This window comes from Microtus oregoni, unplaced genomic scaffold (assembly GCF_018167655.1).
Source record: "Microtus oregoni isolate MIOR12 unplaced genomic scaffold, Mior012 000016F_ref0000370, whole genome shotgun sequence".
In the NCBI taxonomy this organism is placed as follows: Eukaryota; Metazoa; Chordata; class Mammalia; order Rodentia; family Cricetidae; genus Microtus; species Microtus oregoni.
Window position 1 is genome coordinate 18,198,597 of NW_024543075.1, and position 16,416 is coordinate 18,215,012.

Genomic DNA, 16,416 nt, shown 5'->3' on the forward strand with positions numbered 1-16,416 from the left:
CAGGGATGTGACCATTCACTGTCTGCACGTGCCAGCACACCTGCTGCTTGCCTCTCTGCCACCGTGAGCTCCAATACCCCGGAAGCATAGCCCAAAGTCATCCTTCTACAAACTGCTTTCGATCATGGTTCTTTAGCAGAAAGCGACTGACACAGCCACCAAGCTAGGCTCTTGCAAACAAACAATCTGAGCCAGACATGGTGCACACCCTTAATCCCAGCACTTGGGAGGCAGAGGCAGGTGAATCTCTGTGAGTTTGGGGCCAGCCTGGTCTACAAAGTGAATTCCACGACAACCAGGGCTCTGTTACACAGAGAAATCCTGTCTCAGAAAAAAAAAATCTGGAGTGTATGCTGTATGTGTGTGCATGTATGCAAGCATGTTCATGCTATGCCGTGGTGTGGGTGCAGAAGCCGAGGACAACCTGGATGTATGAAGTATTCACGCATGTTCATGCTATGCCGTGGCGTGGGTGCAGAAGTCAGAGGACAACCTGGATGTATGAAGTATTCACGCATGTTCATGCTATGCCGTGGCGTGGGCGCAGAAGTCAGAGGACAACCTGGATGTATGAAGGATTCACGCATGTCCATGCTATGCCGTGGCGTGGGTGCAGAAGCAGAGGACAACCTGGATGTATGAAGGATTCACGCATGTTCATGCTATGCCGTGGCGTGGGTGCAGAAGCAGAGGACAACCTGGATGTATGAAGTATTCACGCATGTTCATGCTATGCCATGGCGTGGGTGCAGAAGCAGAGGACAACCTGGATGTATGAAGTATTCACGCATGTTCATGCTATACTGTGGCGTGGGTGCAGAAGTCAGAGGACAACCTGGATGTATGAAGTATTCACGCATGTTCATGCTATGCCGTGGCGTGGGCGCAGAAGTCAGAGGACAACCTGGATGCTAGTTCTGCTTTCCACCTTGCTGTCCCTTGCTCCTCTCGGGATATGCCAGGATTCTCTTGTCTGTGTCCCACATTCTGCTGCTTGAGCTCTGAGACCACAAACCACGCTCGTCTTCTGCTTTCCATAAATCCTAGGGATCCGAACTCAGGCCCTCATATTCGCCTGGTGAGCGCTGTCCCCTCAGATCTCTCTCCCAGTTCCTTCATCGTCTTCTTTCTTTTCTTTAAAAAGGTATCTGTCTCTCTTTTTTAAAAAAATATCTATTTATTTATTATGTATACAATATTCTGTCTGCGTGCATGTCTGCAAGCCAGAAGAGGGCACCAGACCTCTTTACAGATGGTTGTGCACCACCATGTGATTGCCGGGAATTGAACTCAGGACCTTTGGAAGAGCAGGCAATGCTCTTAACCACTGAGCCACCTCTCCAGCCCCCAAGTATCTATGTCTTATGTGTTTGAATGCATGCATGCATGTATGTGCACCTTGAGTGTGCCTCACGCTCAAAGAGACCAGAAGGGGGTGTCAGATCCCCTGGAACTGGGGTTACAGGCAATGATGAGCTACCATGTGGGTGCTGGGAAACAAACCTAGGTCCTCTGCAAGAGCAGCAAGTGCTCTCACGCACTGAGCCATCTCTCCAGCCCCATCTCCTTCTCCCCCTTTTTTTAAAATATTTATTTATTTATTTATTATGTATACAGTATTCTTTCTGCGTGTATGCCTGAAGGCCAGAAGAGGGCACCAGACCTCATTTCAGATGGTTGTGAGCCACCATGTGGTTGCTGGGAATTGAACTCAGGACCTTTGGAAGAGCAGGCAATGCTCTTAACCGCTGAGCCATCTCTCCAGCCCCCTCCTTCTCCCTTTTTTGAGACACGACTTTACTCTGTAGTCCAGGCTGACCTAAAAGCCATGGTGACCTCCTAGCCTCCACTTCCCGAGTGCTGGGATTACAGATGTAACCTGCCCTGTCCAGGCCACAATAGTAATCTTGAAAAGGAATAAAGTTGACAGATTTATGCTTCTTATCTTTAAAAGTTAACAACTTAGCCACAGATATGAATACCTGGTGGCACTGGCTTGAGAATGGACCCACAAGCTAGGCATGTTCGTACACACCTTTAATCCCAGTCCTCGGGAAGCAGAGGGCAGGCGAATCACTGTGAGTTCAAGGTTTAGTTAACATAGCAAGTTCCAGGCCAGCCAGGGCTACATAGTAAAAATTTGTCTCAAAAACAGAACACACAGAAAGAGGCTCTCCATAGACAGATGAAATAGAATAGAGAGTTCGGGAAGAAACCCACAGTACTAAAGTCAATTGTTTTTGGACAAGGACGTCAAGATAATTCCATGGAAGAACGAACAGCCTTTGAATAGATGGTGTTGGAATAGTCAGAGATAAAGCACGCACACATTAAAAATAAATCTGGAGTTGTGACTTTACGTCATATATAAAACCCAATTAAACAGACGAAACCCCAAAAGCTGAAGTGGTTAAAAACTCGTCAAAGAAAACTGAGGCTGAGTCTCTATAGCCTCGAGCTTGACAGCGTCTTCTCCCACGTGTCACCAAGGGCACGGGGGGGGGGGGGGACATGAAGCTGGACTTCATCAGGACCTTAAAGGTTTATTCTTATTTTCTCCAAGATTTACTTTATTTTCAACTTTTCCTTGACATGGTGGAGTCAAGGAGGCAGAAACTTGGGCACACTGAAGATTTAGCTTCACCCGAAACACCCCACAGCCCACCGCTGTGTCTGAGGAAGGCATTGCTGCTCAACATAAAGGACATCAGTACTGCTTCTCAAGAGTTGACGAAGGGCCCAACCATGGTGGAGCCAAATCTTAAAAGAGTTAAGCCCAGTCTCAGGTCCTTGCATCAGAGTGTGATGAGCCAATGCAGAGAGGCCCTTTGTGGTGAGCCCGAGACACCCTAATTAGGGCTGAAAACAAACAGAAGCCAGGAGGATGGGCAGGGCTCACTGACAGAAAGGGGAAACCCTGCACCGTGGCTGACTGCAGCTCGTAGAGTGGTTAAGGGCTGTGGGAAGAGAATCGCAGGCCCAGGATGTCTTTGAAGAGTACTTCAAATACAAGAGAGAAATAAGTTTTAAAAATATTATTCTTGCTGGGTGATGGTGGTACACACCTTTAATCCCAGCACTCAGGAGGGAGAGGCAGGCCGATCTCTATGAGTTTGAGGCCAGCCTGGTCTACAAGAGCTAGTTCCAGGACAGGCTCCAAAGCTGCAGAGAAACCTTGTCTCGAAAAACAAATACTATACTCAAAGCAGGAGCATAACATAGCTTAGGGTGATGGAGTTTTCCAGTGTAGGCATAAGTAAAATAAATAAATAAATAAATAAATAAATAAATAAAAATCCGCATGGTAGTACACCCCTGAGGTTCTAAAACTTGGAACACTGAGGCAGGGGGATCATGAACTTGAAGCTTGTCTAGGCTGTATAGAAACCTAGTAGAAAACAAAATTGGAAAACCAACCAAACAAGGCCATGGTGATTCCATTTGCCTCTTAAGAAGTGGTTCTGGTAATGTTATAATGGGCCGTGTATCACGGGAAGGGAAGGTGGGTAGCCAACAGACTGGTCAGGAGTCTAGTGCAACAGACTCAACTCAGGTAGCCCTGGTAGAGATGGAGAAAAAGGGAGAGAGAGATTCAAGGTCAAGACTTCCTTCTCCCCAAGATGGAAGCACCCTGAGGTGCTATTGGGACATATGAGTCAGAGCCACAGGGGCAAGGGGTTGAGTCAGACACAGGCTGGAGGTGGCCAACCAAAGGTGATACCTGAGGCTACAGGTGTGGATGAGACACTGTGGCATGCTGGGACACCACAAGAAAGGGTAGTGCTCTACAGAAGGCTTGGTTATGGCACCAAGTGAAGGAAGCCAGTGGAGCAGTTGGAGGGGTGGCTCAGGGGACACCTGCCCAGCACATACAGTTTTGTTCCCCGAACCACAGAGAAAGCCAAGTGTTTCATTTGCTGCTCACAGGATTATGGATGGCCTTTTCCAGGCCAAGTCCATGTGGCACGCCAGAGGCAGAAGCCTCAAGCAGGAAGAAAGGAGGGGAAGAGGAAGGGAAAACAAGGAGAAACGAGTCAGTCACAAACCCTGAGTGTGAACGGGGGAGGGATGGGAAGTGGTTTGGGCTGCAGGTTCTCCTGACACATGGGACACTTACTATGTTTTGACAGGTTGACAGGTTTTTGCTATGTAGTCCAGGCTGACTTTGCTTAACTTTTCCCCCCTGTGGTTCTAGGGATGTAGCTTAGGGCCTGTATGTGTTAGGTTATTGCTTCACCGCTGAATTACACCCCACCCTTTAAGTGGTTTTTTTACTTCTCTTTCTGTGTGTGTGTGTGTGTGTGTGTGTGTGTGTGTGTGTGTGAGAGAGAGAGAGAGAGAGAGAGAGAGAGAGAGAGAGAGAGACTGTGTACAGAGGACAAAGGACAATTAGCAGGAATCACTTCTTTCTGCCATGTAGGTTTTGGGGCTCATGCACACTCAGATGGGCAGGCTAGGCAGCAAGTCACCTTACTCACCGAGCCATCTCACAGGCCTGTTTTAAAAGAATAGAATTTGCAGCCGGGCGGTGGTGGCACACGCCTTTAATCCCAGCACTCGGGAGGTAGAGGCAGGCGGATCTCTGTGAGTTCGAGACCAGCCTGGTCTAAAAGAGCTAGTTCCAGGACAGGCTCCAAAACTACAGAGAAACCCTGTCTCGAAAAACCAAAAAAAAAAAAAAAAAAAAAAAAAGAATAGAATTTGTTTGGAATGAGCACACTATGTCAGAAGCATAGGTAGGCTGGGGGTGGTGACACACACCTTTAATCCTAGCACTTGGGAGGCTGCGCCAGGTTGAGCTCTGTAAGTGTGAGGCCAGTCTGGTCTACATAGTGAGTTCTAGTCAAGTCAGAGTTACACGGTTAGATCCCATCTCTAAAGGAAGGGGGGGAGAGTCTGTCTTTCCACAATGTCAAGATTTACTGAATAACAATAAGTTCACAAAGAAGGGTTGTGTCAATGGCAGCAATTTCCTAGGTAATTCTGCATTTCCTTGGTAACCCTGGAGAAGTAAACATAGGCTCTTTTTTTTTAAAAAAAAATTTATTTATTTTTATTTTATGTGCATAGCATTTTGTCTGCATTTCTCTCTGTGAGCAACATGTGCACAGTGTCCATGGAGGCCAGAAGAGGGAGTTGGATCCCCTGGAACTGTAGTGTTCTCCTCCTCTTTTTTGTTTTGTTTTGAAACAGGTTCTCTTTCCGTAGCCCTGGCTGTCCTGGAACTCACTCCGTAGACCAGGCTGGCCTCGAACTCACAGAGCTCCATCTGCCTCTGACTCCCAAGTGCTGGGATTAAAGGCGTTCTCCACCCTTCCTCCACTAAGTCGATTTCTGCCAGGTGTCTGGTCACGGTGGAGAGAAAAGGAATGAAAATGCATTACTGTGCTTGGAGAACGGAGTAGCTACATCCTTGGCCACAGGGGCAAACCCTGCTCAAGCTGAGCTGAAACCCTCCACCCTTACAAGTACAGCCTACCCTTCCCCCACTTGCTTCTTCTGCCATTTATTTGTCAAAGTCAGGTCATGTGTCCTATGAAATTTCCCACATTGAAGATTCATGTAATTGCTTCCTATAGCATTGTCTATTCGTCTATCTTTCTTATTTCCTAAACACCAATAGTTATATTTAGAGGCATGATTGGATTCAAGATGATGATGATGATGATGATTTTCTTAACATTAATACTCCCAAGGTGTTGCTGTATATTCATAGCATGAGCACAGTGTTTGGCCGTCTAATTCTTGGTAACACTGGGAAGAAGTGATATGAGCCAGGCACCTGTAATGGGTGATCTGGAAGACCAGGTAAGTGAGGCCAGCCTAGGATGCAATAGCAAGATGGAGAAGAAGGAGGAGGGAGGGAGAAGGAGGGAGGGAGGGAAGGGAGATGGTGGTTTGAAAGGGAATAGTACCCATAGGCTCATATATAGGTTGGTCCTCAGTGGTGGAACTGTTTGGGAAAGATTAAGAGGTGTGGCCTTGTATAGGGGGTGTGTCACTGGTGGTGGGCTTGAGATTTTAAAAAAGCTATGCCATTCCCAGTGTTCTATCTGCCTCCTGCTTGAGGAGCAAGCCATGAGCTCTCAGCTGGTCCTGCCGCCACGCCTTTGCTCTGCCATCGTGGATTTTAGCCCTCTGAAACTGTAAACCCAAGGAACCACGTTCTTTTATAAGCTGCCTTGGTCATGGCGTCTTATCACAGCAGCAGAGAAGTGACACTTTTAGAGGTAGGTAATTTGTTGTTTCACAGAAATGGAACATCCTTCCTTCAAGTATAGCTGGGTCCAGGATGGGTCTGGTATACTGATCCAGACACTCCACTCCAGTGATGTTTAGGATCTGTCTTTGTATCCTGCCTCTGCAGTTCTCTGCATGGACTGTTCTGAAGAGTTTTTTCTACATGGGGACAAGCTACTCTATTACGGTTGTGTTTACATTTTCACATGTGGTTACTTACCAGAATGCAAAGAGGATTTCCCCACCTCCTGCCGCTCCAAGATGAACCTCTTTCTCACAGCACAGACTTGAGTCAAATCAGTGGAGCTAAAGCAGTGAGAAGGGGTTTCACAGGACAGGAAGCACAGCCACATGCTGAATCCCAGACGGTCTGTAATGGGATGCTTCATCCCTGAAAGACATTCAAGGTGATGCCACAGACAAGGGCTGGTGGGACAGCCTAGTGGCAGAATGCTTGCCTGGCACGCTCAAGTTCCTGGGTTTGGTCTCCAGCACCCGCACGCACGCACACTCGCACGCACGCATGCGTTAGTGAGATGCTGGGCCAACCCGCCACTGAGCTAACTCATTCTTGCGTTCTGTAGACTTCTGCTTTGGAGAAGTCCCTCCCACAGGTGTCTGTCCTCTGACAGCCCCATGCCATCCTCTCCCCACATTGCAGACGGCTGCCTAGCTTTCTCTCTCTAGCCCAAATGCTCACTGTCCCAAAGGCATGGGTTTTATCAATGTGCTGGTTCTCTGTATGAGTGTGAGTGTTAGGCCCTCCAGGGGTGACGGTGGTGTATGCCTACATACTCCCCGAGAAATGAAGCGTCCCACCAAGTGCTAGCCGCTCTCAGGTGTTTCTTGTTCATTTGTCTTTGAGATTCAGTCTTGCTGTGTAGCCTAGGCTGCCATCTTGCCTCAGGCTCCAGCGTATTGGAACTGCAGATATGCACTTCCATGCCCAGTGAGCATTTAAGTCTATAATGCTTAGATCAGTACAGTACATAGTAGCTCACAATACACACTAGCTATTAGTACTTGCAGGGAAGGTTTGAGCCAGCATCTCTTGTAGGCCAGGCTGGCCTTGAACTCTTGATGTAGCCGAGCACAGTGCTGGATTTCTGAGCCTGCTACCTCTCTGCTGCTCACGTGTTTACATTATAGCCATGCACCATCATACCTGCTTTTGTTTCTAGATTTTTCATTTCTTTTCTGAGACAGGGTTTCTGTGTATCCCTGGCTGTTCTGGAACTCGCTCTGTAGATCAGGCTGGCTTCAAACTCAGAGATCTGCCTGCCTCTGCCTCCCGAGTGCTGGGATTAAAGGCGTGCACCACCATCACCTGGCTTAGATTTTTAATTTTTTTTTTTTTTGGTTTTTCGAGACAGGGTTTCTCTGTGGTTTTGGAGCCTGTCCTGGAACTAGCTCTTGTAGACCAGGCTGGTCTTGAACTCACAGAGATCTGCCTGCCTCTGCCTCCCAAGTGCTAGGATTAAAGGCATGCGCCACCACCACCCGGCTAGATTTTTAATTTTTTTTAAAAGATTTATTTATTATGTACACAGTGTTCAGCCTCCATGTATGTCTGTAGGCCAGAAGAGGGCACCAGACCTCATTACAGATAGTTGTGAGCCAGCATGTGGTTGCTGGGAATTGAACTCAGGACCTCCTGAAGAGCAGCCATTGCTCTTAACCTCTGAGCCATCTCTCCAGCCTCAGATTTTTAATTTTTATGTGGGGTGACTTGAATGAGAATGGGCCCCATAGGCTCCTGGGTTTGAATGCTAGGCTCCCAGCTGGCGAACTGTTTGGGGTGAAGAGGTGTGACCTCGTTGGAATAGATGTTAGAGGAGCTTGTCACTGGGAGTGGACTTTGAGATTTCAAAAGCCCACAGCAGGCCCAGTCAGTCAGTCTGTCTGCCTATCTGTCTGTCTCTTTCTGCCTGACTGTGGATGAGAAGGTAAAACTCTCAGAACCATGCCTGTTTCCCACTATGATGATCATGGACTAACCCTCTACAACTGAAAGCAAGCTCCCAACTGAATGCTTTTTTTTAGCCGGGTGGTGGTGGCACACACCTTTAATCCCAACACTCAGGAGGCAGAGGCAGGCGGATCTCAGAGTCCAAGGCCAGGCTGGTCTACAGAATGAGTTCCAGGACAGCCAGAACTACACTGTCTTGAAAAACAAAACAAAACAAAACAAAAGATTGAATGCTTTCTTTTATAAGAATTGCCTTGGTCATGGTGTCTCTTCACAGCAACAGACCAGTAACCAAGGCAACGTGTATGGCTGTTTTGCTTGCCTGTATGCATATGCATCACAAACATGCCTACAGAGGGGTGTGAGCCACCATGTGGATGCGGGGAGTGAACCCAGATCCTCTGCAAGAACAGCAAGAACTCAGCCATCTCACCAGCACCAACACCTAGTTTATGTGGTGCTGGAGATCCTGGCTTTATGCGTGCAATGTAGGCACTCTGCCAACTGAGCCACATTCTCAGCCCTGCTAATGCTAACTCACACTTTAGCTGGAGACTCTGCAGTCCCTGCCCACAGTCACAGACGCGCAGGCACAATACAGCCCTGCACCGAGTGACTGAGCACTTCAATCGCCATTACGGTCCTGTGAACCGTGAGGTGGGCACGACACTTTTGCTTGTTCCTTATCTAAAGAAACTGAAGTTTGGAGAGGTTGGGCCTCTTGCCCAAGATCACACAGCTAACCAGTAGAACTGGAGCCAGGCCCTTCTTGCTTTGAACTTCTTCTTCCTTGAAGAACAAGTTTCTTCTGACAGAGTCTTGCTATGTAGTCCAGGGTGGCCTCCTGCCTCAGCCTCCTGAGTGCTCAGATTACAGATTATAGGTGACTATCAGCACACCCGCTTTCTTGAACTTGGCTGAAACTGTGCCTCCCCAAAGTCATGGCTGGTGTTTCCTCACCCTCTCAGGACAGCCCCAAACCTTGGCAAGTGACAATAATGAAAAGAACCTTTTGTTTTTTTTGAAGCAGGGTCTCATATGTAGCCCTGGCCTGGAACTTATATGTGGACCAGGCTGGCCTTGAAGTCACTGTGATCCTTTTGCTTGTCTCTCCTGTGATGGATTTGCAGGTGTGGGCCACCACATCTGGCTGTAAGACCTAACTTTCCTTAGTACCTGCCAGTCTGTAGATGTGTGTCCAGCTCTCCATGTAAGGGGGGGGGGGATAAGACCATTATAGAGGGGAAATTGGGCTGAGATGAAATTAAAGTGTCCTGCCAAAGGTCACACGGAGGAGTGACAGTCAGGAGTCAGAACTGTGATTCTAGCAAAGGCCTTTCTTGCCCTGCCCTTGCTTTTTTGACAACCCACTACCCACTAACTGAGGGTCAGTTGTGTGCCCGCTGTCAGACCTGTCTGTACTCAGTGGCCTCGAAACTGTGGCAGAGTACCCCACCCTACCCCAGGCTGAGAGCCCTATAGAGGGGAGAGCCTGGCTCACTTGTCCTCTCAGTCCGGAGCACAAAACAGGAGCTCCATACTGCCCAATTCTTTTACTGCTTCCGGGTCTCAACCCTGTGAAGCAGAGGGCGGGTGTCTCCTTTGAAGCCCTGAGCCCCGAGAGAGAAATGATTCCCACGGCCACCCAGGAGTCCGTTTCGGGGCAGCGACAAGAGCAGTGCTCCTGTGGCCGACAAGGCTCTCGAGCTGGTCGCAGCCCTTCGGGAGCTTTCTCCGATGCCAGGGAAAGGACCTCGAGCAGGCTGCAGGCGGCCGGGGGAGGGATGAAGGAACGGGATATTTTTGCGTTTTGACATTAAAAGAAGAGCAGATTCGCGTCAGCATCTGTTGGGGAGTAGGGGGTTGGAGCTGACGGCGTGGAGAGCGGGTTGTCCGGGAGCGAAGGGCCGGGCCTCTATGAGCTCCGCCCCAAAGGGGCGCTGCCACCGGGAGGAGGCCGGCGCTCGGCCGCTGCTCATTCATTGTCTTGACAGAGCATCCTCGGCGGCCAGCCTGCGGCTCCTCCATCCTCCTCTCCTTCCTCCTCCACTTGCGGGGGTCACGTTCAGCTCCCCGCAGCAGGTGAGACTGGGCGCTGGGGGAGGGCTGGTCACAAGGGCCCGGCATCGCTGCCAAGGGCCACCTGTGGGGCCAGCGCCAGCGTGGGAGCAGGGCTGTGGGGGCGGGCGAGCTGTCAGGGCCACCAGGCTGTGGTCAGGGAGCCTGTGCAGGAGCCTAGCCGGGAGGGCCCGGGACCAAGGAGTGCGAAGCAGCAAGCAGGTCCCAGAGTGCTTCAAGGTGAGGGCGAAGGACCATCGTGACCAAGATGGAGGTGGGCGCGCTGGGAGCGACCGCAGCTGGTCTCGGGACCTATGTCCCCGGGAGGGAGCTTCTGGGCGGTGAGGGTGGGGTGAGCCAAGTAGCTGCCCGGAGCTTTGAGACAGGAAGGGGTTGAGTGCAAAACAAGAAAAGACCAAGTTCCCCTTTCCGTGGTTTCCGGGCTTGGTACCTGGGTGGGGGAGGAGGTCGGGTGGGGCACATCTTCCTGCCCTTACCTCTAGATTGGGGTTTCCTTCTTCCAAATCTAGACTGCTCACTGCTGGGGCTTATGTCCCCTTCTTGTCTTGGAGACTTCACTCGTGCATTTCGCCTGCTTTCTGTGTAGACCTGGGAGCCTCCTTAGGGTTAGCAGGGTGGGTAAGGCTGGGAAAGTGGGCAGAGGCTCTGGGCAGGATGCTTCCCACAGGGCAGCCCAGGCTCCTTCATTGAGTAGGAAGGTGGAGGGATTGAACCCAAGGATGGGGCTTCGGAACACTAGGATACAGGCAGTCCCTGGGCTTCACTGGCTGGCTGCCCAGCCACAGTGGGTAACCATTTTAGTGAGCCTCAGGGCAATCGTGGTGGGCCTCTCCTTCCTTAGCGGAAGTGGAGACAGCACAGAACACCTGCTTTTCCTGAGCAGAGGCTGAGAGGCAGAGGTATGGGGAGATGCTGGGACCCAAGCCATTGCTACTTCTTGTGGCCAGAAACCTGGGGAAGCCATCCTGCTACTTCATTCCCTCCTGGGCAAGCTGGCACACATCTCCCTGTGTGCCATCCCTGAGCTGGAAGGCTAGGCAGTGGCAGCCCTGCCCTGCCTTTAGGAAGCTCTATGTGGGTGTGAGGGATGTAGGCTCTGCAAGAGGTCCTTAGGACGGAACAGCCTTGAGAGTGTCAGGACCACTATGAAGGGGACCCTGGTGCCTGCCCCATATCGGGCTATGGTAGGGGCTGATGGTGCAGAATTGAGGGTGTGGCTTGAAATGTTGGGGTTGACAGAAGAAAAACTGGGGAGGATAAGCAGACTGTCACTCATGGAGAGTAGGTCAGGGTGCCTCAGACAGGACGCTGGAACCCCAAAAGGCAGGCCAAGGACTGCTCTAGGGCTGACAGTGTTTGGCCAGAATTGAGAAAGTTTACAATCTGTGTCCCTCAGGATGAGCCGGCAGGTGGTTCGCTCCAGTAAATTCCGCCATGTGTTTGGACAGCCAGCCAAAGCTGACCAGTGCTACGAGGATGTGCGCGTCTCACAGACCACCTGGGACAGCGGCTTCTGTGCCGTCAACCCCAAGTTCATGGCTCTGATCTGTGAGGCCAGTGGGGGAGGGGCCTTCCTGGTGCTGCCCCTAGGCAAGGTGAGCTTCTGGTGCAACAGCTCTCCTGAGGAGGCTCCTGCCGTCCACTGAGACTGTGCGGGCCTGAGGAGGCGCCCGGTACCAAGCCTTCCTCGGCGCGTTGTCATCTGTAAAGCGGGACAGGACCATTCACTTAAGCTCTCTGGGGACAAAACAAGGGGGTAGGGGAAAGGCCTCCCAAGTCTCAGCCTGGGGTTTTCTGCTCAGGGATGACTGCTCCAGGGTTCTCAGGAATAAGGATTCCAGGGCTGACCTGTGAGGAACTGAGCCTCACAGGTGGAGATGAAGCAAAAAGCCTTTTCCTACTCTCTAAGCTTGCAGCCCCAGTACTCTCCTGAACTCTTCAGGGGGTGAAACAGGAAGGGGAGATAGGCCCCGAGTTGTTACCTTAAAAGGGCCGATGGAAGCCGAGGAGAAGAGGAAGTGGTTGTCGGGGTGAAGCTGGGCCTGCACCCTGCGCAGCTCTCTACACAGGAAGCAGTTGGCCCTCGAAGAGGCCATTTTCAAACTGCTACTGTCCAGGGGCATGGGGACAGATTACCAGGCGTCTATCTATCCAACAGGACACAGGACACATCCCATAGCCCCCTGGTCACACACTCTCCTCTTGGGGACCCCAACCCTGTTTGTCCTAGGCCCAGGGCCTGTGCCGTCCACAGATGACACGGAGTTAGAGGAATCAGAATCTCAGGCAGCTTGGTGCTAGCCTTCCTGGGACTGGGACAAACCCTCACCTCAGTGCTCCTGGGGACCCCACACTTTCCTGTGTGTCCCTCTGCAGGGGTGTGGGGGAGGTTGGATTGGGTTTGGAGGTAAAAACACCTCCATCAGAAGCCTTGCTGTGCTCTCCAGACTGGACGAGTGGACAAGAACGTGCCCCTGGTCTGCGGCCACACTGCTCCTGTGCTAGACATCGCCTGGTGCCCACACAATGACAATGTCATTGCCAGTGGCTCTGAGGACTGCACAGTTATGGTGAGTCTTGGTAGGACGGTGAGCCAGGAGGGGTCTCCAGAGGAACCTGGCTTTTGAAGCCCCAGCAACTCACGTGCCCCTCTCTGCAGGTGTGGGAGATCCCTGATGGGGGCCTGGTGCTGCCCCTGAGGGAGCCTGTTGTCACTCTGGAAGGTCACACCAAGCGGGTGGGCATCGTGGCCTGGCACCCCACAGCCCAGAATGTGCTACTCAGCGCAGGTGCCGTAAGGGTGCGGAGGGGAAGCCTGGGGGCCTGACGGGGGCACACGCTCACAGTTCCACGATGGACAATTGTGCAGGTTGTGACAATGTGATCCTGGTGTGGGATGTGGGCACTGGGGAAGCTGTGCTGACACTGGGTCCCGACGTGCACCCGGACACGATCTACAGTGTGGACTGGAGCCGGGACGGCGGTCTCATCTGTACCTCCTGCCGCGACAAGCGTGTTCGCATCATTGAGCCTCGGAAAGGCACTGTGGTGGCTGTAAGTTGAACCTTAAACCTTGGCCCCAGGATGTTGATCTCCCTGCACCCACCGAGGTTCTAGTCTCTTGGTGAGACCGAGAGAAGCTGACTGACCACAATGCTTGTCTCTCAGGAAAAGGACCGTCCTCATGAGGGAACTCGGCCAGTGCACGCTGTGTTTGTATCAGAAGGGAAGATCCTAACCACGGGTTTCAGTCGCATGAGTGAGCGGCAGGTGGCGCTGTGGGACACAGTGAGTGCTCAGAAATGGGACCCTTTAGACTGGAACCAAGGCGGAGGGAGGCTAAGTCACAACCCTACCACATGACCATGGCCTCAGTTTACCTATTAGATGGGAAGTTTCTACTGCTTAGTCTGAGGGCCCTTGACTGCTTGCTGTCTAGTGAAGACTTGTCATGGCTCAGCCCTGCTACCCCCTTTGTCTCTACAGAAGCACCTAGAAGAGCCGCTGTCCCTGCAGGAGCTGGACACAAGCAGCGGAGTTCTGCTGCCTTTTTTTGACCCTGACACCAACATTGTCTACCTCTGTGGCAAGGTGACTGGGGGCAGGGAAGTGGGTAAGTGAGCACAAAGGCTGGTGGCCCGTGCTGGCACTGACTCTCTTGCCCGCACCACCTACAGGGTGACAGCTCTATCCGGTATTTTGAGATCACTTCTGAGGCTCCGTTCCTGCACTATCTTTCCATGTTCAGTTCCAAGGAGTCCCAGCGTGGTATGGGCTACATGCCCAAACGTGGCCTGGAAGTGAATAAGTGTGAGATTGCCAGGTGAGTGCCCCAATTCCGACCAGACCTTCAGTGCCCACTCATGCTGCACAGTGCCGCTCACCTTCCTGTTTCTGCAGGTTCTACAAGCTTCATGAGCGGAAATGTGAGCCCATCGCCATGACAGTGCCTAGAAAGGTGATGTTCCTATGCTCCTCCCTGGGCCAGGGTAGGAACTGACCACTGGGCTTGTAAGGAGGGGCAGGAATATAAACACTCTCGTGACCAGCTCTGGCCTTGCCCACAGTCGGACCTGTTCCAGGAGGACCTGTATCCACCCACTGCAGGACCAGACCCTGCCCTCACAGCTGAGGAGTGGCTGGGTGGTCGGGATGCTGGCCCCCTCCTCATCTCCCTCAAGGATGGCTACGTGCCCCCAAAGAGCCGGGAGCTGAGAGTCAACAGGGGCTTGGACAGTGTACGCAAGAGAGCCACACCAGAGGCCAGTGGCGCTCCCAGCTCGGTAGGGCTGGTGGGGAGCTGGGGAGCTAGGGTAGAAGGGCAGAAGACAGATTAGGGCAAAGGCTGCATGGGTGTGCTCAGTGTCTCATCGGGACAGAGATGTATTTGTGGAGATGTCTGAGCTCCGAATGGCAGGAAATTCTGGGAGGACAAGGAGTGGGTGACCCTGTGGCCTTAGAAATCAAATGCATTGATCTGAGTAGTAGCTGCTGGGACCAAAGGGGGCCAAGCTTTGGGGTTCTTGGAAAGGCTAGCTGATGTCAGAGGAAGGGAATATATAGAAAAGTGGGGTCTAATGCAGTCTGGCTCCCCTAGGACACTGTGTCTCGGCTGGAGGAAGAGATGAGGAACCTGCAGGCCACGGTACAAGAGCTACAGAAGCGCATGGACAGGCTGGAGGAGACTGTTCAGGCCAAGTAGAGCACCCCAGAGCCTTCAGCAGGGCCAGCCATTCACTCTGCTCCCACCCCACCCTCAGGCCATACGGTGAATAAGACGAAAATAATAAAATGGCTTTATTTTCTGGTACCTCTCTGACTCTGGTGAACTGACCAGCCGCACGGCTTCCCCTTGATGGTTCTGAATGCACTATCCCATGCAGGATTGCAGGTCACTCCCAAATGCACTGTAGCAAATGAATGGGGCCTTGGATGGAAGGATGGCTACCCAGCGATGGAGCTGAGAGCTGTTCTGCTTCCTAGCTCCATCTCGGAGTGGAAGGTCTGAGTCATCCAAATCCCTATCTTAGGGCCCCAGATTTTCCAAATCTACCCAAGTCTTTTCTTGTGTTTTCTATGGCAGTGCTGGGGACCAAAGCTATGACCACTCACATGCGAGGTGAGCTCTCTATCACTCTAGCTATACCCCTAGCCCTGACCCCAAATTAGCATTTCCTGATCAACTCTGTGCACAAACTGCATACAACTATACTGACACTGGTGCTTATGGCAAAACCAACCAGCATATGGTGACGTTTTTCAAACTATAGACTCAAAGAACAAAAACAAGACTTCTGATCGGACCTGACTCACACCTGTAATCCAAACCCTTGGGAGACTGAGCAACTGCTGGGGGTTTCAAGCCAGAAACTCAGTTGAAAGCGGTGATAAATTGAGATACTGCCTCAAAAACCAAACCAAACCAGAAATAGAGCTTGGGATGTACCCTGATTGGCAGCATGTGCCAGGTCCTGGGTTTGATCCCAGCACTGCAGAAATCAGGTGTGGAAACCTACACCTGTAATCTCAGCACTTGGGAGGTGATGGCAGGAGAATCAGAAGTTCAAAGACAGCCTAAGATGGAGACCCTGTCTCAAAACAACTGTAATAAGACAACAATAACAACAACAACAACAAAAGGCCAGAAAGATGACTTAGTGGGTTAGTGTTTGCTCTGCGATCGTGAGGGATGACAACCAAATCCCAGCACCCACATAACAGCCTGGGTGTTCCCGCAAACGCCTGTAACCCCAGTAGGTCTGATGTGGATAGAGACAGGACTGTGGGGCTGGCTGGCTTCCAGCCTAACAGAGATAGATACAAGCACCAGTTTCAGGGAGAGAGCCTGCCTCAAAGGATAAGTAGAAAGTGACAGAAGACATCTGACATCCTCTTCTGGCCTCCATTCACATGTACAGGCATGTACACCTTGCATACACACACATTACTACACACACATAAGTAAAAATAACTCTTGTGCTAGACATGTAGATCAGTGGCCCTTTCAGAGGACCGGAGTTCAGGTCCCCACATCCACATCAGGTGGTCCACAACCACCTGCAATCCAGCTTCATGAAACTTGACGCCCTCTGCAAGCAACTACAGGCAAGTCCACAAAGACAAATAAG

The 16,416-nt window shown here is 51.4% G+C and overlaps 1 protein-coding gene across 3 annotated transcripts; it reads left to right on the top strand.

The window, feature by feature from the left end:
* Window positions 1–10,086: 10,086 nt before the first annotated feature.
* On the top strand, window positions 10,087–15,098 carry Coro1a (coronin 1A). Of its 3 annotated transcripts, none has more exons than XM_041666421.1 (11): window positions 10,087–10,291; window positions 11,685–11,883; window positions 12,736–12,858; window positions 12,948–13,077; window positions 13,158–13,342; window positions 13,457–13,576; window positions 13,775–13,879; window positions 13,966–14,111; window positions 14,189–14,246; window positions 14,356–14,571; window positions 14,886–15,098. In XM_041666421.1, exons 2-11 carry the CDS (start codon window positions 11,686–11,688, stop codon window positions 14,988–14,990), a joined length of 1,386 nt encoding a protein of 461 aa, XP_041522355.1. In that variant the 5' UTR covers window positions 10,087–10,291; window position 11,685; the 3' UTR covers window positions 14,991–15,098. The 3 variants fall into 3 exon arrangements, with proteins under 3 accessions (XP_041522355.1, XP_041522356.1, XP_041522357.1); XM_041666422.1 differs by lacking the exon at window positions 10,087–10,291 and adding an exon at window positions 10,400–10,507; XM_041666423.1 differs by lacking the exon at window positions 10,087–10,291 and adding an exon at window positions 10,740–10,902.
* Window positions 15,099–16,416: the final 1,318 nt, after the last annotated feature.